The sequence below is a fragment of the Drosophila sulfurigaster genome, chromosome 3, assembly GCF_023558435.1.
Source record: "Drosophila sulfurigaster albostrigata strain 15112-1811.04 chromosome 3, ASM2355843v2, whole genome shotgun sequence".
NCBI classification, from domain to species: domain Eukaryota; kingdom Metazoa; phylum Arthropoda; class Insecta; order Diptera; family Drosophilidae; genus Drosophila; species Drosophila sulfurigaster.
Genome location: NC_084883.1, coordinates 18,202,057 through 18,224,522, shown reverse-complemented (window position 1 = coordinate 18,224,522; position 22,466 = coordinate 18,202,057). Strand labels below are relative to the sequence as shown.

Sequence of the window (22,466 nt, the reverse complement as noted above, 5' to 3'; positions counted from 1 at the left end):
TCTTCTCCATAATGAACATGCCATAAATGTATCCAACAAATTTCGAAATGTTTTTTATAATTTTGTAATGCATGGTCTTTTAAATCATTATTGTTATTGCACGATATTCTCACGTTTCTTTTTGTAATTCACTTTTAATTACCATCGTGTTCGTTAAAGAGAGAAGCTAAAAATCCCATATGATATTTTGTAGAAGCATAAACAAGCTTGAAGAGGTATTCTTTTGTTTATAAATATATTTAAAAATCATTAGCAAACCATTTGCGTTTGCTTTCTTCCTCTGTCTTTTATTGCGTTTGCAAGAAACCCCCTTAAACAGCCGTTGGCCATACTTTTTATATTCTTGAACAATTTTCACAATTGTTGTTGGTATCAAAAATAACTTTCTGTCAAAATTGCCAAACTGAGCAAAGAGTATAAAGTGAAGTTAATAGATAGAAAATGTAATACGAGTATAGCTTTTGGACTTGATGCTTGTTATTAGACGGCATATTAAAATAAATATATAAAAAACAAATTTACAATCTTAAATCATTATAGAAGATAGCATCAATTGGACTTGGCTTCAGTTCACACACATTTTTCTTTTCTTTATACATTTTCTATTTCTCTTAGCTATTTACATTCTTTTTTTGTGGAGTCGTGTGAACTTTGCTCTATATTATATCGACTATATATATATTTAGACTATGACTACCCGCCCCTTTTTATACATCCCATGCTAGATCCGGCACTGACCCTCGAACTCGGCGAGCAGGGCGCTGGAATTGAAGAAGGCCCGCTGCTTGGCCTCGGGCATATAGAGATCACTGCGATCGTAGCAGGTGGCTGTGGCTCCGATCTGTGTGAAATACTGTACACGCTCCTTCGAATTGCAGTCATCACCCCAGATGACGGCAATTTGCCCTTGATCGCGAGCCTGTTGCAGCATCTGAGCGGCATTCTCGCCCAGAAAATCCTCTGCATGCGGCGCTGTTCCGGCCAACTCAAAGGCCTGAGCATTGTTCACAGCAGCCATAAAGTTGCGTGTGCGCAGATCACTGAAGGGTTGCCACTTCTTTGTCTCGCCCTGGGTGAGGAACATCACCGGGAAGATGTTCTGCTTGAAGCGCAGCATGGTGCACATATCGGCATCGAAGCTGGAGAAGATCAACGGCCGACCGCAGCCATAACGAATCACTTCGTGGAGCACGCGATCGGCGAAGAAGTTCTTGTCGATGGTCTGCTCCGCCTCGGATCCGCCGCCTTGACGCCGTTGTGGCCACTTGATCTCTACATCGATGCCCAGCGACTTGGGCAGCTGCTGCAGCACCTCCACCAGCCGGGGGAAGATGCGATGCTCTGTCCGTGGCTCAGCATTGTGAGCGGGATACTCAAACACTTTGCCGTTGATCACCGAGAAGATGCGCAGACGCTTGAGCAGCTCATAGTTGATGTCCTTGATCAGCACATACTCCAGCTGATCGGGCTTCTCGATCTGCTTGCCAGGCGGCGCTGTGCGCAGTCCAAAGTCATGATAAATCACCGGAATACCATCCGCCGTGAGATGCACATCCAACTCTACCATGTCAGCGTGATGCGCATGCGCACTCAGGAAGGAGGCGATTGTGTTCTCACGCTCCTGCGGCGCCTCGGCAATGTAGCTCTTGCCGTTGCCGCGATGTCCGACATCTAGATTGGGCCAGCTGCGTGGCCAGTAGTGGGCATAGGTTGTCTTGAAGTCCAGCGGCGAGTATTGATAAGGCTGCACCAGGACATAGGGCAATCTTAGCCTGGCCAACGTCTCCTCCGGTCGCTGGGCGGACTTGATGTGCAGCTGGAGTAATCCCTCGCTGCCTGTGAGTTGGGCAGCATTCAAGGTGGCGCTGCCGAGCAGCTGGTGATCCAGACTGTAGCACTCCAGGCGGAAGTGCTGCAGCATCATCTGCTCCAGCGGCAACGTGATGTGAAAGATGACAATGTCGCCTTTGGTGTATGGCACACCAAACTGTGGCTGCAATTGCAGCTGACTGCGACCGTAGAGCTGTTTGGAGTACTCCACGTGCAGGCCAGATGACTGCTCGACGGGCACAATCTTGAGTTGCACATGCTGTGGGTCAAAGGTCTCGATGTCGTGCACTTGAAACATTTTCTCGCCATTGAATTTAAGCTGTACAATCGCCTCATGATTGAGCCAGCCACGGTGCACTTGTGATTGTGTGTTCTCCAGGGGATTGGCAATGCCAAAGGCGTCCACTGGACTGTTGCACTGCTGCTCGGGGCAGGGCAACAGCAGACGTGGCTTGAAGTGTGTCTCCCAGCGGCGAATCTGCTTGTTACCCGCCGCATCTTCCACGTAGACAAAGTAGCGATACTCGATCTGGCGGCACGATTGCAGACGCACCGTTGTCTGCCAACTGAGCTCGTCGAGACGATCCAGGGGCACACAGCGCGAAAGTTGCCACTCGCCCAGCGCCTTGACATCGCCGGTGAGCGCCAGTTGCTCCTCGGCCGCAAGTGCGGTCTGCAATCGTACATTGAACTGCCTCAGCGTCGGCTTGCAACCGGTTGAGGGAGCTGCCTCGAGTAGCTCGTTGCCAGTGGCATAGTTGTCGCCAGCTGTGATCGAAGCAGCATCTGCATAGGCGGCACACTGCAAGACACAAGAGACCACAAGGCCAAGGATTAGTGGTGAGTTGAACATTCTCTATGCTCTCTGCTAAACTGCTGACAGCTAACAACGAGATCCAGACAACTACTGAATTGCTTCCACGCTGGACAGCGGCTCAAATACACCGTGAAAAACAAGGCAGCTTTCTCCCTCTCCCTCTCCTTCTCTCACTCTCTTGTTCAATCTCTCAGCTCAATCTGTCCGATAAGGCAGCTGCCCATTCTAGCATTCTGCTTTATTCATAGAAAGTAGATCGGTGCCTTATCAAATCGCGTTTTAAGTCGCGTTTGTGACTTTAGCAAACAAGATCACGTGTTGCTCCCCCATCTACCAATTAATCAGCTGCAACTTTATATTATTTATTTATGATATTTTAATCAGCTTCTTTTCAATAGTTGTGAACGCAATTCATTTGATTTATTGTACAACATATTTTTAGCCTCCAAATCGCAGACTCGCTATCAAAAAAGTCTCGTTTCTAGCTAATTAATCTTTTAAAAATTTGCTTGTCAATGTGTTTTTTGAATAAAGTCTCGTTTATAGCTATTTAATCTTTTAGAAATTGCTGTCAATGCGTTATTATTCAATTATTTTGTATATTATTTTTGTATGCTAATAAGGCAGCCAGATTACGTCGAGCCTATAAAATTTGTGAAATTCTACACTTTTCATATGCATTGAAGACTTCTAAGAACACTACCATTGCCCTTAGAAAAGTCTCCACATTTTAGTATTAAGAAAAAACGCGCGCGTTATAAAACGCCAAAACGCTAGCGATTTTACCTGTGCGTGAAATCGCGCGCGTTGCGCCAAACCTTGTTGCTTCAAACAGCGTTTGATGATGCAATTGCCGCTATTGTTGCTGGTGCCAGACAACGACAACGCGCCCTGGCAACAGTATCGCAATGCCAAAAATTTATGCAAATTGGTAGCTACGGAACCCATAAATTCAACACAAAAATTTCAAAGTCTGTTTTTCTCGCCACGATCACGTGTTGTGTGAGCAACAATTTTGTTGTTTGTATTTTGTTTTTTTGTTTTATTCAATTGTGACGATGAACACAACAAAATTTATATTACAGTTAGCCAGAAATGGACGCCCACACGTAACGAAACAGCTCGCACCGGGCCAACAACACTGAATGCTTTGGCAATAATTCAGTGAGGAAGAACAGCAAATAGAACGCAAAAAAAAAAAAAGTACAAACTAGGAGAGTCGAGAGTCTACTAGTCGGAAAAGTCGCGTGTTCTCATACTATAAGAAATTGACTATAGATCGTGAAATTAGTGGGTAGTATATATAGTTAGCGGTGTCTAGTTTTTCCGTGTTTTTCTTATATTTTTGGTTGTCTTACGTCAATCAATTGGTCGAGCCCGTTTCGTTCTTGGCACAATTAGCACAACCTTGTGAACGGGAGAGTCGACAATAAACCATTTGGCACCATCTTATCTAAAACAGCAATAACAACTAAGAGGCAAAGATTTAGTCTTAGTAGAAAACGTTGTTGCTAGTTTATGTTAATTACACTCCACTTTGATATTGTTCATCGCACTGTTTGTGTCTTTCGCTCTTGCACGTGTTTGTATAGTGAACTCAACGCAGGCGCTTTCGCTCTCTCTCTCTCTCACACTCACTCTCTCTTCAACTGTAAAGCTTTCGTTGTGCTTTACATATGTTCTTTGTTTTGGGAAATTTCATGTGTAAAGCTTTGGCAATTTGGGGCGTTAGTTTCTTAGCATCTGTTTCGACGGATTTCTTATCACGAAACAACACTGTTGTTATGCCGCGATAAGCATCAAGTTGCACGTCAAGTGTGATTTATCACATAGTTTGTAAATTCAATAAACCACAATCTAATCGATGTTGATTTAATATACGATGCCACTTCAAAGAAGTTTTCACTTGAGAGCAAGTACTCATGGGATAGCAACTAGCGAGAGCACGTGACAGCATTCCCCTTTTCAACATGTGGCACTATTCCCAGAGCTTTCGAAACTTACTTGCAACGAGACTAGAGCGATACTCCAAAAAAGGGTTGGGGTATGGGTTCACTATAAATAAAATGAGTCAGCTGCCCACGAGACATATCAATTTCTTGTTTATACTCGAAATGATATCATATGTCGCACAAAGCGAAACTTCGAAGTGTTGAAGCAAGCACAAAAAATAACGCTGAGGCCATCATTAATATATTCATCCTAATTCATATTGACTTTTTTTGTAGTTCTGTCTCTTTATTGATTTTGTAATTCGGGCAGAGAGAAGGAACGAGGAAAATAATTGCAAATGTTGAATGACAACTGCTTCGACCTTCAGATGAACCAAAGAGTCAAAGTCGAAATATTTGCATTACACTTGACGTCACATTATTCGCATTACGTATGAATCTGTTTACACTCTCGATTAATTGCCTAACGCAAATAGCAATAACCATAACAATAACAATGACAATAATAACGGTAATGTTATTCATAATTACATTTTGCATGTGCTCATCCGGAGTCTGAGGTTCCATGGGCGTCAATAACATTGGGACCGACATGGTTTGTAGATTTTGTTGTTGTAAAATATATACACAGTATAAAAATTCAAATTATAATGTATATCACAGTTTAATTATCTTTGCTTTGTATTATTCTTGCACTACGCGGCGTATGCGCAATTTCCAGCTTTGCTAAGCAAGCATTTTGTACTGATTTATTTTATTAAATAGTTTTTCAACGGACTTCTTTTGAATAATATTGTAGTATTTGAAGTATGTTTTTATCCTTTTGGAGAATTATTGAAACTAGGACGTTTCCGACGTCGTCGTCGCACCGACGTTGCAGTCGCAACTGTTTTCAGCGATTTTGTTGTGCGCGCAATTTAAACGATTTCTTTTTTATCGAAAACAGCTCATGTACTAAAGAGCTTTTTCTGCCCGTTTTCTTTGTGTTCGTAGCTACAGCGACGACATTCACGTTGCCGTTGCCGTTTTGTTTTGGTTTTCTGCTTGGGGTACAGTTGCTGCTCGGGCTTTTTGAAATGTTGTTGGCCTCCTCTGACTACAACAACAGCAACAACAACAAGAACAGCAACAGCAGCAGCAAACAAAATAAAAACAAAAACAAAAACAGACGATAATAAAACGTGTATACCTGTGCAATACTTATAGTATTGTTGCCGAGGTGACTTTGCGATGCTCTCACAAAAACAAAGCGGTAAACGATAAGAAAGATGCGAACATTCTACAATGAATATCAAGAAATGTGCCAAACCTAATAATACTAATAAATTTAGTGTTAAATTATCACTTCCCACTTAATTAAAATTTCGATTGTGGTTTCAGTTTATCGCTTAGCGTTCAAGCCGAGGTACAGGGTATTCAAATACACTCACACTCGTTTACAAATGTCACTATGTACGCCGCTTTGTATGTTTCACGCAAAGACAGCAGCTCCAAAGCTCAAATCAAACGGAAACGAACAAGACAACAAGAACAGCTGCAGTAGCAGCAGCCAGAGAGCAAGAGTGTGAGAGAGAGAAGCACGCATTGCTCCAAAGCAAAACGTGTTGGTCGTGTGCAGACGTTGACGTCGCGGTCGCTGTGCACGTGAAAAGTTTTGTTTGTGGGGCGTCGACGTTGCCGGGCCCCTTATGTCAGTTTTGCGTGATGCTGACGAGAGCATTAAAAAGCTTTTGCTCTTCTCTCTATTGCTTGCTCTCTGCTCTATTAAACCGGTTCTCGTCGGTTATGTGGTCAATGTTTTCCTTGTTGTTTGTTTACGTGTATGAGTCGTGAAGTTGATAAGGCAACAACAGCTAATAAGCGTTTATGGGAATTGAGCTTTTTTGTGCGCAAATCGCTTTCGATTCAAAGCTTTCCGGTCAAGGTCTATCTTCTATCTATGCGTACAACGATCATAATCATACAAAATTATACTTATGTTTCTTCACATGTTGCCAGGCGCATTTTGTGGTGCCATTTTATGTGTGTATTCGAATATTTATGTATGTATGAATATTTATATATATATTCTACAATATGATTAAACTTTGTTCTTCATTAGGTTCCGTTCCCATTGCATGAGGGCAGCTTTGTTTACGCTTTTCACAGCTTTTGATCGTTTTTGTTTTGATTTATTGACCGCGTATTTAGATGTTTTTGTTTTCAGATACATTTGATTAGAAAGACACACACCCCATTGAGTCTAAAGTACAATTTGAGCAAATTATTCTACAAATTATCGCCATCTCAGATATTATTTCGTCATATTTCAGAACTACGTATTCAATTTCTATGTTTATGTACACAACATGTTCTCAGTCACGTTTGCATTAAAAATTTGGTGTAAATTTATACTTGTTTATATTTTTCAGTCGCATTCCAACGACAATGACAGCTGTTGTTTGTTTACATCAACACTGAAAGCTTTTCGATAAGGCCCCGTAATGGAGCAAAACAAGTAGAAATTGTAGCATTCGATAAGCGACGTAAATAAATAAATAATGTAAACAAATCGTAAAGGGATCGTGCAATCAATTGTTTGTTGTATAACACCTTATTTGTAGTGCGATAAATAGTAAGACGTTGTGTTATTAAAAGCCTAAACGTTTGATCAATTCACACTTGACAAGGGACTACTAGTTAATACCAGACTATAAGCGTTTAGATCTTTCGAAAAGGTTTGATCTTACGATCTTAACTGGCGTATTTCAATATTGGAAACAATAAAATATTCCTATCACAATCTAATATTTTAAATTCAAAGATTCATTTAAAAAAGCGATGCATTGTTAGTATAATTCCTTTACTAATACTGATATTGAAAAATCGCACTCTATCCCATTATAAATTACTTTCAAAAAGAGTAAAAAGCTATTTTAAAATCGAATCGTACCTTATCGCACATAATAGTGTCAGTGTCGCCAATATCCGTCGATGTTTAACTTGTATGATATATCAATTTCGCTATTTAATTTTTGAAAATGTAGATCCTTCTAGGTTTTAACTCTTTAGCACTTCGACAAACACTGCTTATCACGCACACGACACGACTAACAGCAAGGGACGAGATGAGAATTGAGAATGTTGTACAGTAATGTCTTAGAACTACTGCTAAATAGGAAGTCGCTGTCGTACCAGACGCCGGAACAACGTAAATACAATTAAATCAATTTAAAACAATGAAAATCGTACCCACAGCCGGACAAAGAGCCCCCCGATGGATGACGATGACAACATCGTGATAAGCTGCAACAAAAGCAAGAGAGCGCAACGAGAGAGACCCAAGTAAAATACAACTGATTAACAGTGATAATGTATTGCTATTTCACATTAAGTATTCTTTGAGAAAGTATTCCAAGGCGTCACGTTGTTGTTGTTGTTGTGGTCGTTGCAGTCTCCTCTGTTTTCGCCACTTGCTGCTGAGTCTCAGCTGTCACATCTGCCGCTTTTGTCTCCTCCTTTGCCTCAGCTACCGCGTCAGTTGAAGTCTTCGCCTCGCGCTCAAATAAAATGACCAGCTCCGTATGTGTTGTATGTGGAAACATGTCCACAGCTACAGCGGACTTGGGGTAAAACGGTTCGCCTTTCCAATGCTTTGACTCGGGCCGTGATAACTCAATAAAATTGCGCTTGGCACTATTAGGATTGCAGGAAACGTAGACCAGACGTTTTATGGCGCTCGCTGAACGTATGGCGGCAATGGAACGATTGTCTGTGATGCATAAAAAAATCAAATGAGAACAAGAGACAATTTGATTGAAGTGACACTCACACATTAGAGAAGATTTCAAGATTCAAGCAGCAAACAAGCTTAATTGCTTTAAGTAAATGCAATTAGACTCATTTAAAGCTTAAGCTATGCATGGTGACAATTCTCTTGGAAATAAATCTAATATGCAAGTGCAATTCGTTTACTTACGAAGTCCGGCTCGTGGCGGATCCACAACAGCTATTAAATCCACTGGCTTGCCGGGCTCTTGGCTATATAAAGCCTCTTTGACCATGCTCTTGATGTAATCATCTGCATTGCCAGCAAAGAATTTGCAATTTGTAATCTTATTCGCCTCGGCATTGTACTCCGCATCCTTGATGGCATCAGCCACAATCTCCACGCCAAACACTTGCTTGCAGTGCTTAGCAAATGCCAGAGCAATGGTTCCAGTGCCACAGCAGATGTCCAGCATGGTTGTGTCTGGAGTTGGCGCTGCCAAATCAATGGCCTGCTGATAAAGGACATTGGCGCCGGCCGTATTGATTTGAAAGAAAGCCAAAGGACTGATGCGAAACTGCAGTCCTTGTATGGTGTCTGTTATGTGTGTGCTGCCCGCAAGATGTGTGACGGGATTAATCATTTGGCCCGCCTCGCGATGCTTGACATCCTGATAGTAGAGCGAACTGCACTTGTGAGTCTCATTCTGCTCCGGTTGATCGTAGAAGTTCTTCAGCTCCTGCTGCAGCTCAACTTGTTCGCTTTCACTTAAATTGGAGGAGTAAATGCCAGCCACCAACATTAGCTCGCCAGTGGCACTCGAAGTACGCACCATTAGCTGACGAAAGTGTCCCAGGTTGCCCACAGGATTGAAGGGCTGAAACTTGGACTGTCTGACCAGCTGTTGAAAGCTGAGAGCCGCCCACTTTGCCTGCGCTGGCAAATGAGGCAACTGTTGCACATCAGCAACCTCAACGGATCCATCGCTGTAGCTGCCCAATCGAAAGCCAACAATAATCTCTCCATCCGCGTTTTTGCCTATGCTGAACTCGTTCTTATTGCGATAACCATCGACAGCTGGCGAGGCTAAGACACCATTGAATTGGAACTTGTCCAGATGTGGTTTGGCAGCTGCATTTAGACGTCGCAGTTCCTGTGTGTATTTCTTGAGCAGAGTCGACATCTCCTCCGTCTTCTGTTCCAGCTGCTTCTCGTAGGTTAGCTCAGCAAGAGGACAAGTTGCCTCCTTAGCGGTGCGTTGACGCTTTGGTTTCGTTTCGCCGCTCAACTCTTCGCCACGTCGCTTGTGCAGAGGATCAGCAGATGCTTTGGCAGCCATCGCCTTGAGTACCTTGCCCTTCCACTTATAGCCATTGAGCGTTTCCAGCGCACGTTGCTGGTCCTCCTGGTTGCGGAAACACACAAACGCAAACTCCTTGCGTGTTGGCGATTTGATTTTTGTAATATCCAGTTTCAGAGTGGTCTTAAGCAGTTTCTTAAACTCCTGCGGTAGGAATAGGATTAGCAAATAACCAGTGATTTATAATTTAGCAATACTTACGCCAATGCCAAAGTAGCCCAAGTTCTTCACTTCAATCTTATAGATTTCCGAAGTGAACTCATTGCGCTCCAGATACTCGAATTCATTGTTACCGGCTTTTTCAATCTCATCACTTGTTTTCACACTTTCTGAAGCCTGTTCGGCACTTTCCTTATTTTCCACATTCTCCGCATTTTCAATATTACTGTCGACGCTAAGAGTGTGCTGGTTTTCCGCGTTTTCCACGTCCATTTCAATTGTTTTCAATAATTAAACACAAAACAACATGTGCAACACGTGAAACTAACAATGCGTGTATCGATAACTTATATCGATATGATATGTTTTAGCCGATATTTAATAAATTCTCGGAATGACATTTTCCCATCAAGATAAAATTTGTTAAAATACTTTACAAGTCTCATATCATCTCTATTTATACATATCTTTTCAAATTTTCTTCAATTTCTTGTTTAGAGTAACATGTGTAACGGACAATATTTGTGGCGGTTGGTCGATTGCATGTCAAACAGCTATGTTAAGTATACATTTTCAGCGTTGCCAACTACTTTAACGATTCAATTCAAATAGGTTGGCGCAAATCGGTTATATTTCTTACAAGAAATAACTTTAAAATAAGTGTAATTAATGTGTATTAATTATTCAACAGCTGTTGTAAATCGTCCCAGCGCTGCATCCAAAATAACTTTTCGCTCTGCTAACAACTGTTGCATCTCTGGCTCATGCTTCATAATGTTGGCAATTTCCTGAAGCAATTCAACTGCCTGTTTGAGCTTTGCTTCACACTCTGTGGCATCTTCCAGCCGTAAGGCCTTCGTCACAATTGCTTCCTCCAAATCGATTAACAAATTGCCACGAAATATGCTCCAACCACTGTCTATAAGATTTGAAAGCTGCAACAATTCCTCGCAGAGATCAATCTTGCGTTGCAGCGACTTTTCACTGAGCTCTGAGGAAATTACAATTAATTAGGTATATAATAGATAAATTGAGAGATTTACCTTCCATAGAGAATCCTGGCGCAGAGCCATAGAGTTGGGTCAGTGCGTATTTCGCTTGCAAAATGTGCGTATTTGTCTCATGCAGCTCAATGCGATGACGATAGAGGAAATCCTCTAGAGCGGCAGGTGTCGACTTGTCCAGCGACTCAATCTCCTGCTGCAGCTTGGCATCTTGTGTGAGCACCTCTCTGGCACCTTTGACAATGTTGCATACTTGGCACTTCCAATTGGCGGCATTTTGCAGAGGATTCACTGAAACGAACTGCATGAGGAGGATGCAAATGGATTAATTGAATGAATCAAAGATTATCTCGACTCTAGGCTCACCTTGCCAACCTTACACTTTTCACACATGCGTGAGCCGGCATAGATATCCAACTCTGTGGGATCTGAGCACCTGGCACAGGCGCAATCAAAGCATTTGACCTGCTTAAGATGCAATCGCCTCTGGATGGTGCTTCTCAGTGGTTGTGTGTAGGAGATGCTGAGTATTTCACCCTTGGCAATCTTGCGCTTAGCGAGGAACACAATGTTCATGTCATCGTCGAAGCGATGCCGCAAATTCGGCACACAATCGTGGGCAATCATTGCACCGCCCGGAAAGATGGCTCTCACCTTGCGACGCTCGGCGTTCTGTCGCACCTCAAAGGCATTAGTGTCGAGAATCGCCGCCAGACGCAATATTTCCATCTCAGGCCAATCGCGCTGTCCCAGCACCGTCTTGATGAAGGTGATCAGATTGGCACGCAGCACTTGATACAGCGGCGTATCTAGTCGCTCCTTCAGATGATCCTCGAGAGCGCTGAGTTTGGCAAATGCCGCCGGATTCGATTGCTTTAGTTGCATACAACGCAGCAGCATGATGACACAGTAGGCGGACTCCTTGAGCTCTGGCTCCACTGGATTGTAGTTGATTTTGGACTGAAAATTACTGGCGGCCATCAGACGACATTCATCCCGATGGTAGGGAGATTGCTCACACTCCTTGCCACACAGCGGCCAACTGCACGAACTGCATTTGTAAAAGTTATCCGAACGCTTCGCTGGCGGCAACAAGTTCCTATGGCAGCCCAGGCAAATGGGTGGCGAGGCCACCTTTGGGCCAAGGACCAGAGGAGCCTCGCGCATGATTTGCTCGCCCATGCGAATGTCGCGTGTGGCACGCAGATGCCTGCCCAGCAGCTGGTTGGTGTCCATCTCGTAACACTTGCACTGCGACTTGTGCTTCTTCCAATGCTCCTTCTGATGCTCGCGACTGCAGTAGACAACGTTGCGGCATGCCGCACACACTTGTGTGGCACGCGCCTGGCACAAAGCGCAGCTCGTTGGCGAAGTCATTGTTTTGCTCCTTATTCCCACGAAAATCCTTTGCCAACGCTACTTTGTCCGCTTGTTTGCGTAATGCACAACGTCGGAAAACTCACTGAGCGACGAGCATTAAAAACAATTTTCCGTCTCGCCGCGAGGCAATTTTCTTTTGTGTCTCTGCGGTTGTTGCTGTCGCTTCAGCTGCTGCTTCTGATGTTGTTGCTGCTGCGATCTCAATCTCGATCTCCTCGATCTCTTGTCACTTGGCGCACGACGGTTTATTATTAGACCAAGCACGAGGCTACAAGCGAACAATGCACAATCTGTTGCTAAACATTTGTGCTCTGACTTCTCTGCTCTCAGGGATTCTCTATCTCTACCTAGACATTGCTCTACATGTCTCCCAGTTTAGTCGGCATTTCAAAATAAACATATATACTATTTTATCGCCCACCGTTTAGACTGATGAAATTGAAATGTCTCCGACATACTGCTTCCCATTTAATTAATTTGTTAAAAAAGAACATTTTCATTAGCTGCTGTTTTAAATATTGTTTGCATATTTAAAAATGCTGCAACTATTTTCCAATTAATAACCAAAGATTGAAAGTTTTATTTATGCTACAACTATTTTCTATATTATTTAAAAGCAAAGTTAGGCATGTAGTTTGTACATCATATTTAGATATTCTTCTGTGAATTATTTTTTTATTTATTTTAAATTGTCATGAGTTTGTCATGAATCGATATTACAAAATATAAATATAGGGCAAAATTACCTCACTTCTAAATTAACGACGGGAATTTAAAGTAACAATGTTTAGGACGAAAAGGTTTTGGCAAACAATTAATAAAGCTGCAGTCGAGTGTGCTCGACTGTGAGATACCCACCCCATTTTGAATTAAAGCAAAATAGTGCGGTCTTCCTCAAAAATATCTAAATATGTCGAAGTCTATATTTGGTATATTGATATATTAATACATTCAAAATATACCGTACTATACTAAAATATACCAGATTTGTCAGCCAAAACAACTAATACCCACCGCCTACGTTAGTGGCCCATACAAAAGTAATTCTTTAATAACTTCTACAATTTAAAAGCACAAAGTTATAATACCCTTCCACCCATTCTGCGAATTAATATTCTTAATAATCATATTCTAAATTTAGTTCCTATAAAATTGGGTCCTTTAGCTGAGATATATTCTTGTATGTATTTTTGGTATTGGAAATTTCTAATGAATTTTCTTGAATCCACAGCAATTAAATTTACACTTTAATTGTAATTAAATTCAAAACAACTGTCCCATCAATCATTTTTCATGCTCGCATAAACTAATTAAAAATGCCGTAATTAATTTTTGCAATTCAATAATTTATTTAGAATTTCTCATAAATTTTCTATATATATATTAATATATATATAAGTATGTATATATATTTATTTATTCGTACGCAGATAATTAATGTATTGTTTAATTGGAAATCAGTCTTTTTTATTTAAATAAGAGTTAAATGCATTTTGTTTGTTGTGCTTCTTTGTTGTTTTGTTTTGTTGATTGATTGAATATTTGATTGATGGAAATACTTAAACAAGTTAGGCATTGAGAAAATGAGAAAAACAAAAACCAGAAAAACGACAAATGATAAAAACATAAAAAAAATTAATGAAAAATAATAATTGAACTATGATTTGTGGTTGATGTTCGATGTTTTTTCTTTTTTTGTTTTTTTGTTGCATTGTTGCGTGTCTTGTTGGTTTGCTTTTAAAATTAATAGTATTTTAATTGCTATATAAATAATCATGATGGTAGTTAACTTAAATGGAGGCCATAGTTCCATATTAATAATAATAATAATCATTATACAGAATAATAATAATAATAATCTTTATAGACAAATGTTGCTCTCTATACACGTAAAAGCGGCGCATAAAATTTCATATAATAGACAACAAATTTTCCATTTAGTATTTAGTTTTTTTCAGTGAATAATTTGCACTAAATAATCGAATTTCTTTGCATTATATAATTTTGTTTTTTTGTTTATGTTTTTTTTACACACATAGAGCGATGATATGTTGCTAGGCTGATAAGCGAAGCAATCGATGGCTATTTAAATGTTATCAATGTTGCTAAGGCAAAGGCGCAAATATCTTAACGTTAGCGGGAGCGGGGGCGGGGGAGTGGAAATTGAGGGGATTACTACTCTCATTTATGGGTGAGCGAGGCTTGTGCTGGCAAATTTAACAGCTTCAGTTAGGAACAGATCGAGTGATCTTAACTTAAGTTTGCCTCGCACATAACAACAAAACTAATATCGTCATGGGATTTTCTTTGAGTTTGCATTTTGCTTAATTTTCTTTGCTGCTTTTTAATGCTAATTTAAATTACAAATTGCGCTAGATTAATCATAAGAAACATAAGCAACATTCATATATATAATATATTATGTATATGGTAGTATTTTTTCTTCTTCTTTTGTTTGTTGGTGTATACATTTAGTTTGATTTGATTTTAGACATCATTCTGCTCCTTGAAGTGATGATAATGATGATGTATATGCTCGTGCACATAGCGATGTATCATCGAACTGGACGCACTCGTATCCAGATCTGCATCCGCAGCCGATGCTGGCTCCTCCACATCCTTGCTCGTTGTCACCGCCTCCGCAACAGCCTCGCCCACATCATCATTCAGATCGATCAGCGTGTCAGTGGAGACAACTTTGCTGGGCGTGCTTGTGTGTAGTGGACTGGGTGCCAGCTCCTCCTCCTCGCTGGCCAGCAGATGGGCGCACTCCAAGGCATCGCCATAGATCTTCGATGCCGTCGAACTAGAGCTGGAGGTGGCTGGACGTGACTCCGCCTGCTGCTGTTGCACCGTTGTGGCTGCTAGTTGCTTCTGTTGTTGTTGCTGCTGTTGCTTGTGGCGCTGGCGACGCTGCTCGCGCTCCTTTTGCTGCAGCTGCTCGCTCAGCTTGGCATAGATGAGATTGCCATAGTTCTTGTAATCCTTGCTGCCTCTCTGCGACTGCGACTGCGGCTGCTGTTGCTCCAATCGCTGATAGCCATGTTGACCCAGTTGTTGCTGCTGCTGCTGCTGTTGCTTGTTGTGGCTGCTGCTGCTGCGCTTGGGAATGGGCTGCACGGTGGCCACATTGCTGGGCGTGGCCGGGGGCGAGTGGGCCGCAGCGCCGCCGCCACAAATGGTGGCATGCAAAAACGAATCGTAGCCACAGAGATTGAGCTTGTTGTGTGCGCTGTTGTGGCTGTGCTGAGCGGCAACCACGGCCGGATTAATGGCCAGCTGTTGATGGTAGATGGGTATATGCGGCTGTGGATGCGGATGCGGATGCTGATGAGGATGCGCATGGTAGAGCTGGCTGCTGTTGTTGTTGCCCGCCATATCGTGTCCGGCTTCGATGTGCTGCGTGGGCGATTGCGTGGGCGGACTGCAGCTGAGCGGCGACTGCGGACCGGCCTGCGGACTGTGATTCGCAATTAGCGTCGGGATTTTCGAGCCTGTATTGCAGCGTTGGCGTTGCTGCTGCTGCTGTTGTTGTTGTGCTGCCGGTTGCCGTATGGGACTCACATTGGCTTGGGGTTTTCTGCAATGCATTAAAAAAAAATGAAGGGATTTTTTTGCAATTAGCTGGCGAGTTTATGGTAATTTTTTAAGGGTTGCGTTCTTTTTGTTTTGTTGCATATTGTTTGTGGGTCGCCATTAAAACGAAAGAGTAGGAAAAAAAAAATGAACAGAAACCTTAATGAACATGTGATTGATGGAGTGCTTGAGTGAGGTTGGGACAGCAGCAAACACAACGATGCTGAGAGGAAAACTATTAAAGATACATCAATTGCATCTTTAAGTGCAGCCAAATGTATCTTTATCTTTTCATTGCTGCTGAATTTCAATTTACTGCTTCCACTCATTAACGTTCTGTTTTTGTTGCTGCTTTCCCAGTTGAGTTGATTTCTGTTTTCCTTACCCATTCAGCTGAAAACACAAGCGATTCTTCTCCATGCTCTCCCTGATGATGCTAATCAAATCGTTGCGATTTAGCGCCGACTTCCAGCATTCCGCAGACTTTCGCTGCTGCTGCCCCAGCAGCGATTGTGGGCGTGGCTGGCGCAACTGAACGCCATCGAGCATCACCTCGCCCAACGGTGGCGACACCGAGCTGCTCTTTTGCTGTGTCAACTGCTGCTGCTGTTGCTGTGGTTGCTGCTGCTGATGTTGTTGCTGCTGCTGCTGTTGCTGCTGGAGATGGCGATTCTGCCAGCAGGAATCGTTGCCCACGGAGAGACTGCGTTGTCGCGTTTCTAGGCAGTGATCCTGATACTGCGAGGATGAGGCGCGATATGAGTGTGCGTTGTGATGCAATCAATCAATCAATCAATCATGCGTTATGAGCAAGTCAACCAAAAACGAAAAGAACAATACAAAAAACAAATTAAACATAAGAAAATCAATCAAATGCGAGTCAAATTCATGCAAGAAAATATTAAGAAATCAAAGTAATTAAAGGTGAAGGAATAAATGGCATAAAACGGCGATTTTTTGTGGAGATTTTTGGTGTTCAAATTGGCTATCCATATGCAGAATATTTATTCAAAAATTTCACTTGATTTCGACTTTATTGAATTCAATATAATATCAAATTTATTCAAAATTAGGAAAACATATTTTAGTTTTAAAATATTTTTATGTTTTTTCTGAACTTTACTCAGGAAGACTTTAAACAGTCGTAAACTTTTATTACTTGAAAGTCGCATCGAATAAAATCTTTAATGGAAAACCAATTCAGCAAATGGCTGCGAGCATAATTTGCCAAAAAAAAAACGTCGGAGTTTTGTGTTTTGTGCAAATGTGCCAACTGGGAGCTGGGATAAAAGATTGGAGATTGCCAGGTTATGCTTACCTTTTGTTTTCGCGCTCTTCTCAGCATTTTGACCCGTTGGGTGGCCTGCTTCATATAGACATCCTGGCTGTGATGCCGTGAACGCTGCGAATGGGAATGGGAATGGGGATGCGGACAGTCGAGCATGTCAGTCGCTTCCTTGTTGTTGGCACCGCTGCAGCATTTGAGATTCAACATATTCTCATAGGTATTGTGGGCATTGTCCGGCGTGTGCTGTTCCGCCGACTGCAGTTGCTGCTGCTGTTGTTGTCCGTTGCAGCATTGCTCCACTTTGGCATTGTTCTTCTGGTATCGACTCTTCGCCTGCTTGCCACTCGCAGGCTGTTCAGCACCAACTGCAGCTGCTGCTGCCGCCGCTGCCAGCTCCTTCTCCTTCTCCTTGTCACTGTTGCTGTCATCGTCCTCGTCATCGGACTTAATCAGTTTGCGTGGTCGATGGCGATGCTGGCGGCGTGCGCCGCCGGATGTCGTTAGTGCCATGCCATTCATAGTTTTTGACATGGCCGCCATCCCCGTGGGCAGCTTCTTCAGTTTACTGCTCTGGCTCTGGCTCTGACTCTGACTATGGCTCTGGCTCTGACTGTGGCTGTGACTGTTGTTGTTGCTCTGGCTGTTATTGTTGTTGCATGTGGCAGCGGCGGCCGCGACTGCCTGCGATTTCGATTTGCCTTCGGGACTGACGGTGAGGCGAACGTTAATTGTCTTGCTGCCACAGTGGGGCACCACCACGGACTTGCCAATGGACTCGTATATGGTGTACACAATGCCCACAATGTCGTCCTTTGTTATTTTGCCATGATGCCCGTCCAGATCATAGAATGTGAACGAGAATTGCAGCGGCTGTGACGATTTGCCGCCCTCAACGGAAACATCGCAGGTGAATTCCTATTTTTGCAGAAAACAAGGGAGACAAATAGAAAAACAAATATTTGCTGTTAGTAAAATGCAACACTTTAAATCAAAAAAGGTTTCCAATTATGATTGATATTAATCAATGCAGAAAAGGTAAAGCAACATTAAACATTTAAAGCATTTATCTGCAAAATAAATGTATTTAAGTATATCATTGATATCCTTATATTTTGGCATACATATTTAATATTAAATCGATATACATAATTTCAATTATCTAGCTATAAAATAACCATTTGAATGACAAACTTATTTCACACAATAATCAAGTATACCACTTGAGTTATGATTAATATAAATTATGTTTTATTTTCGCAGAGAGCAATATACATACATTATTTTTCCTAGCTTTAAATATCCCTTTAAATAACAAACTCATTTCACTCAATATTCAAGTAGATCACTTCAATATGAAGTGACAGGCATTTAAGTATGTTTTAAACTTCGAAAACTACTCTGCGTATAAAATGCCACGCCAAAGTGTTAAAAATATGCTAATAAAGTGTGATATTTAACTTTTAGCAAAAGTTCGAAAAAAGAGTGCAGTAAAATCTGCTGCAGTGAAGCAGCCAATCTCCCCTCGCAAGCAACGCAAGCAATTTAATGCGCCCGCCCGAAAGTATGCAACACTTTTTGTTCAAGCAAAAACTTCCCCAATCTGTCCCTGTGTGTGTATGCGAGTAACAGTGTCTGTGTGCAATGCCGCAAAAAGCAACAATTACAAGTGGAACAAGAGCAGCAACAACAATAATAATGGCTGAAAGTTGAGTCGAATATTGTGGCCATAATTTGACTAAATATTTAATTTCTCGCACGCTGCGCCAGCGAAAAAGCCAAAGCAAAACAATATAGCAAACACTGCCATTGATAAAGTGGTGCCAGAGAAGCACAGACAAGCAAAGAACCAAAGGCAGCCCCTACAATCGCCCATTACCATCAACTCCCACTTGAGTATTGCCACTTGCCGCTGCGAAAAGGGAAATAAATATAATTTCTATTTCTTGCTACTTGGCTTGAAGATTTTTAATTGCCTTTAAGTGCTTTCGCTACGAGTTTGTTTTTGTGTGTGTCTCTCCCTCGCTCACATTTCGCTTGAGTGTCAGTATATGTATGTATGTTGTTGTTGTTGTTTCTTTTTTCTGCGCTTTTTAATGGGTTTTATTGAATTTTAATGTTTTGATATTTTTCCCGTTGTTGTTTTTGTTGTTGGGGAGCCCTGAAGACAAGGGAATGTCTGTTACAGTGGGTGGTAATTGAAAATTGCCGGCAACATTGCGTTAATGAAATATATATTCTTACGCCCCTCCATCCCTCGACCCCTGTCTAAGCAAATGGCCAGTGCTCTGGTGTTGTTTTTGTATCACGAACCATTGAAATTTTAATTAAAAGCACATTTAAAAGTTGAGTTTATGTGCTGCTGCCCAGTGGGTCATGAAATATGGCGATGCTGCTGCTACTGCTGGTGCAGCAATAACAACAGCAAGTTGATTAAACTTGACCAACTGAACAAGCATTTCAAGAACTTATACCTGGTTGGGGGTCACAATTTCGAGTTGGGAATCGAAATTGGAAAATGCTAAACGGTAAATGGAAAACAAAACATCATCAACTTGAATTTATACGCTTACATTCAATTGGACTAGGAAAAATCAAATGCGAAATTTATAAGCAGAATGCTGCGCTTGAAATTGAAATTGTAGCACAAATCAGCCAACGAAATAGTGTAATAAACCCCATAATTTTATTGTGTATTATTTGTAATTGGTTTTAATAAAAGCAGCAATGGAATTCTGCTTGGCAAGCATCGCTGCTTTGAAGTTACATTTATATAAATTAAGGCAATCGAAGTTGGCATATTTATTAGACATTCCTTCTCTTCCACTTTGCTAAAAGAAATCCAACTCACGTACTACAAATAAACAATCTTTTTCGCTTTATTGTGCTACTCGTATTTCTTGCGACGAAATATTTATGTTGGATATTCAAGTTGAAGATTGAAGTTTTCTATTTGATTTAAGCAAAGTATATTTCGTATTTATTTAGTGAGCCCAAACTTTGTGTGTGCACTGAGACACTTGTGAAGCAAACGAAATTCAAAGAGGATTGCCATCAATCAGTCACTCAGTCAATCACTCAATCAATATGGCACTACAAAACTCACCTCCAAGCGTATGCGTTCCTCCTTGCTGTGATGATGCAAATGTCGCGAGTGTTGCGGATGTGTTGCATGTGGTGTTGGCATTGGCATTGCTGCCGCAGCATCCACAACATCCTCCTCCAACTGCAACTGCAACTGCTGCTGCTGCTGCTGCTGATGATGATGGGATTGAGGCATATTTGCATATTTGCCATGCTTGCCACTGGAGCTGCTGATACGCAAGTGTTTGCTGTGGCTGCCACTGCTACTTATTTCCTGCCGCTCCTGCTGCTGTCGGGTCACGTGATGATGATGATGCTGATGAAGTGGCAGTGTCTGCTGTTGATGCTGCTGCTGCTGCTGATGATGATGTTGCTGCTGCTGCTGTTGTTTGGCTGTGGCTGCTGTGGACGCATTGCCTGGTGGCGTGGTGATTATATTAACCACCGGCGATCGCAGTTGTATATTATTGTCACGTTCGCTGACCAGCAACAAATCTGGTGGCGCACTGCATGAGGATGAGGCGCGTACCTGATGATACATCAGTTCCTCTGAGTCTGTGGTGCATTCCTGAACTGCAAAAACACAAAAAGAGGGAAGGGAAAAGATTCCATTTTAATTAAAATGCAAAGTGGCATGAAATTGAAGGCATCAAACATTTGGCTAGCTAGCCATACTTCCCACCCACTTCTCTCTATATATATCTAATCTGACACCCGCGATACTTTCCCCGCCTTTTGTCGGCAGCCTTTGACTACGTCTGCGGCGGTGACGGCGGCGGCTGCTTGCAATTTATTTGCAATTTGCACAAAAACGCATTACAACAAAAAGCATTTTATGCCTCAACGCCAACACAAAGCGTTGGCGACCAGGCAAGCCAGACAAAACACTTGAAAGGCGACTGCGCCGAAAGCATTCCTAATTAATGACGTCGTCGTCGTCGTCGCTGGCATCGTCGACTTCAACTAAAAAGTTGATTTTAATTGAAAATGCTCGAGTGTATTTTGCGAGCTTTTGTGGTCAGCGGTGGGGCGGCGGCGGGTCTGAGCAGTCAAAAGTGTTGGCCATTTCATTACTCATACGCCGCATTGGGCACCGCACAAGGCTAAGCCCTCAAAGGCGCAAAGCGAAACAACTTTGCTTTTATCTCAGCCAAGTGGGGATGTCCCTTGGTGGAATCTTTTCGCCAATTTTCTCTAGTTGCTCCCTTCACTTAGTTGTTTTTGTCGCCTTGCAGCCCGCTTTTAATTAATTAAGTAGCACACACAAATTTCCAGCTCTCGCCTCGCCTAGCTGACCCAGTTTCGCATTTGCAATTCTCAGCAGTGCTTTGGCTTTTAATTGCATAAGTATTATGCAGGCGAGTCCTGAGTCCCGTCTGTTGTTTTGTTATTTCCCTCCATTTCCCAGCTGTATTCAGAAACCTAAAGAGTTGAGCTTGAGTCCCTTAAAAACGCGTCCACAATTGAAGACAATTAGCCAAAGTGCCAGGGGAAAAATGAGTTGTTGCTCGGTGTTTTTGTGTGAGCGAGCGCAGTTTGATTGTCTGCGTAGCTGAAAGTGGGTTTAGTTGAGAGTATTTTTTGATTGTTTACTTGGATCACAGTCGACCTGGTTTCTTTTCATATCTGGCAAGTGCGGAAAACTGGGTTATAAGATCAGACGAGAAGCAGAGCCAAGTGGTTGCAGTGCTTGAATATGTTTTGTTAGAATAATTCAATCAATTCAAGTTTACTTTTCATTAAAAAATATAATATTTCCCTTTACACTAATTAGTAAATTTATAATTCTTTCCTCATCACAATTTTGAATTTCGTTTTTAGCTGAAGTTTGTTGCTTCTGTGGAACTCGCTTCGGAGTTAGTCACTCTCTAATCTAGTCATCTTTTTAAGCACTTTGAATGGCTTTCAATTAACTTGGCCCAAAGTTTCACTTGCCCGGCCACTTGTAGTTACTTTTGCCTTGAGCTATCCGCCAGATACGTCGTTGCCTGGTCTTTGGCCTATGCGCGGTCTTTTCTGTAAATATATATACATATATTTTTTTTTTGTTTTTCTTTACTTATATATACATATATTTTTTTGCCATGTGTTGATCTTTATCATGTGGCCTGAACATTTTTGTGCGTTTCGCCCTCGACGGTTTTTGTTTTTGGTTTTTGTCTTCTTCTGGTATGCGACTTCTCATTAATTGTTGTTGTTGTTGTTGTTGGTCGTTCGCGTCAAAAACACTTAACTTCATTAACACTTACATGCGAGATATGGCCACAGCTA

General features: G+C 42.0%; 4 protein-coding genes and 1 long non-coding RNA gene across 8 annotated transcripts in view; 1 reads left to right on the top strand and 4 right to left on the bottom strand.

Annotated features, from left to right (window-relative positions):
- Positions 1 to 83: 83 nt before the first annotated feature.
- Positions 84 to 7,730, bottom strand: LOC133840606 (glycerophosphocholine phosphodiesterase GPCPD1). 3 transcript variants are annotated; one of them, XM_062272538.1, is made up of 2 exons: positions 7,532 to 7,730; positions 84 to 2,632 (listed from the first exon to the last, which is right to left on the bottom strand). In XM_062272538.1, the coding sequence occupies exons 1-2, from the start codon at positions 7,541 to 7,543 to the stop codon at positions 722 to 724; spliced, it is 1,923 nt and encodes a 640-aa protein (XP_062128522.1). In that variant the 5' UTR covers positions 7,544 to 7,730; the 3' UTR covers positions 84 to 721. The 3 variants fall into 3 exon arrangements, with proteins under 3 accessions (XP_062128522.1, XP_062128521.1, XP_062128520.1); XM_062272537.1 differs by lacking the exon at positions 7,532 to 7,730 and adding an exon at positions 5,131 to 5,495; XM_062272536.1 differs by lacking the exon at positions 7,532 to 7,730 and adding an exon at positions 3,434 to 3,633.
- Positions 5,543 to 7,309, top strand: LOC133840611 (uncharacterized). The gene is made up of 2 exons (XR_009894201.1): positions 5,543 to 6,641; positions 7,011 to 7,309. It is a non-coding gene; the product is annotated as an uncharacterized LOC133840611 (long non-coding RNA).
- Positions 7,731 to 7,928: 198 nt separating the features above from the next.
- Positions 7,929 to 10,222, bottom strand: LOC133840608 (tRNA (uracil-5-)-methyltransferase homolog A). The gene is made up of 3 exons (XM_062272539.1): positions 9,909 to 10,222; positions 8,558 to 9,851; positions 7,929 to 8,350 (listed from the first exon to the last, which is right to left on the bottom strand). Exons 1-3 carry the CDS (start codon positions 10,137 to 10,139, stop codon positions 8,001 to 8,003), a joined length of 1,875 nt encoding a protein of 624 aa, XP_062128523.1. The 5' UTR covers positions 10,140 to 10,222; the 3' UTR covers positions 7,929 to 8,000.
- A 110-nt stretch (positions 10,223 to 10,332) lies between these two features.
- LOC133840609 (SET domain-containing protein SmydA-8) lies at positions 10,333 to 12,476 on the bottom strand. Its single transcript, XM_062272540.1, has 3 exons — positions 11,237 to 12,476; positions 10,910 to 11,171; positions 10,333 to 10,857 (listed from the first exon to the last, which is right to left on the bottom strand). Exons 1-3 carry the CDS (start codon positions 12,245 to 12,247, stop codon positions 10,547 to 10,549), a joined length of 1,584 nt encoding a protein of 527 aa, XP_062128524.1. The 5' UTR covers positions 12,248 to 12,476; the 3' UTR covers positions 10,333 to 10,546.
- A 1,172-nt stretch (positions 12,477 to 13,648) lies between these two features.
- LOC133840761 (protein naked cuticle) overlaps positions 13,649 to 22,466 on the bottom strand; it is a 47,705-nt gene continuing 38,887 nt past the window's right edge. Inside the window, exons 2-5 of one of the 2 annotated variants that reach the window (XM_062272802.1) lie at positions 20,218 to 20,768; positions 17,145 to 18,029; positions 16,212 to 16,564; positions 13,649 to 15,830 (exon numbers count right to left, since the gene is read on the bottom strand). In XM_062272802.1, coding sequence (XP_062128786.1) covers positions 14,738 to 15,830; positions 16,212 to 16,564; positions 17,145 to 18,029; positions 20,218 to 20,768 — 2,882 coding nt within the window. In that variant the 3' untranslated portion in view covers positions 13,649 to 14,737. The remainder of the gene's footprint in view (positions 15,831 to 16,211; positions 16,565 to 17,144; positions 18,030 to 20,217; positions 20,769 to 22,466) is intronic. The other variant, XM_062272803.1, reaches the window with a different exon arrangement.

Excerpts from the sequence above, each read along its gene's own strand:
- LOC133840608 (XM_062272539.1), bottom strand. The coding sequence starts at position 10,139 with ATGGACGTGGAAAACGCGGAAAACCAGCACACTCTTAGCGTCGACAGT. Across the intron at positions 9,852-9,908 it reads TGGGCTACTTTGGCATTGGC|GAGTTTAAGAAACTGCTTAA; the intron begins GTAAGTATTGCT and ends TTCCTACCGCAG. Across the intron at positions 8,351-8,557 it reads TCCGCCACGAGCCGGACTTC|ACAATCGTTCCATTGCCGCC; the intron begins GTAAGTAAACGA and ends TATGCATCACAG.
- LOC133840606 (XM_062272536.1), bottom strand. The coding sequence starts at position 3,595 with ATGGGTTCCGTAGCTACCAATTTGCATAAATTTTTGGCATTGCGATAC. Across the intron at positions 2,633-3,433 it reads GCGCGCGATTTCACGCACAG|TGTGCCGCCTATGCAGATGC; the intron begins GTAAAATCGCTA and ends TGTGTCTTGCAG.
- LOC133840609 (XM_062272540.1), bottom strand. The coding sequence starts at position 12,247 with ATGACTTCGCCAACGAGCTGCGCTTTGTGCCAGGCGCGTGCCACACAA. Across the intron at positions 11,172-11,236 it reads AAAAGTGTAAGGTTGGCAAG|TTCGTTTCAGTGAATCCTCT; the intron begins GTGAGCCTAGAG and ends CTCCTCATGCAG. Across the intron at positions 10,858-10,909 it reads GCCAGGATTCTCTATGGAAG|AGCTCAGTGAAAAGTCGCTG; the intron begins GTAAATCTCTCA and ends TAATTTCCTCAG.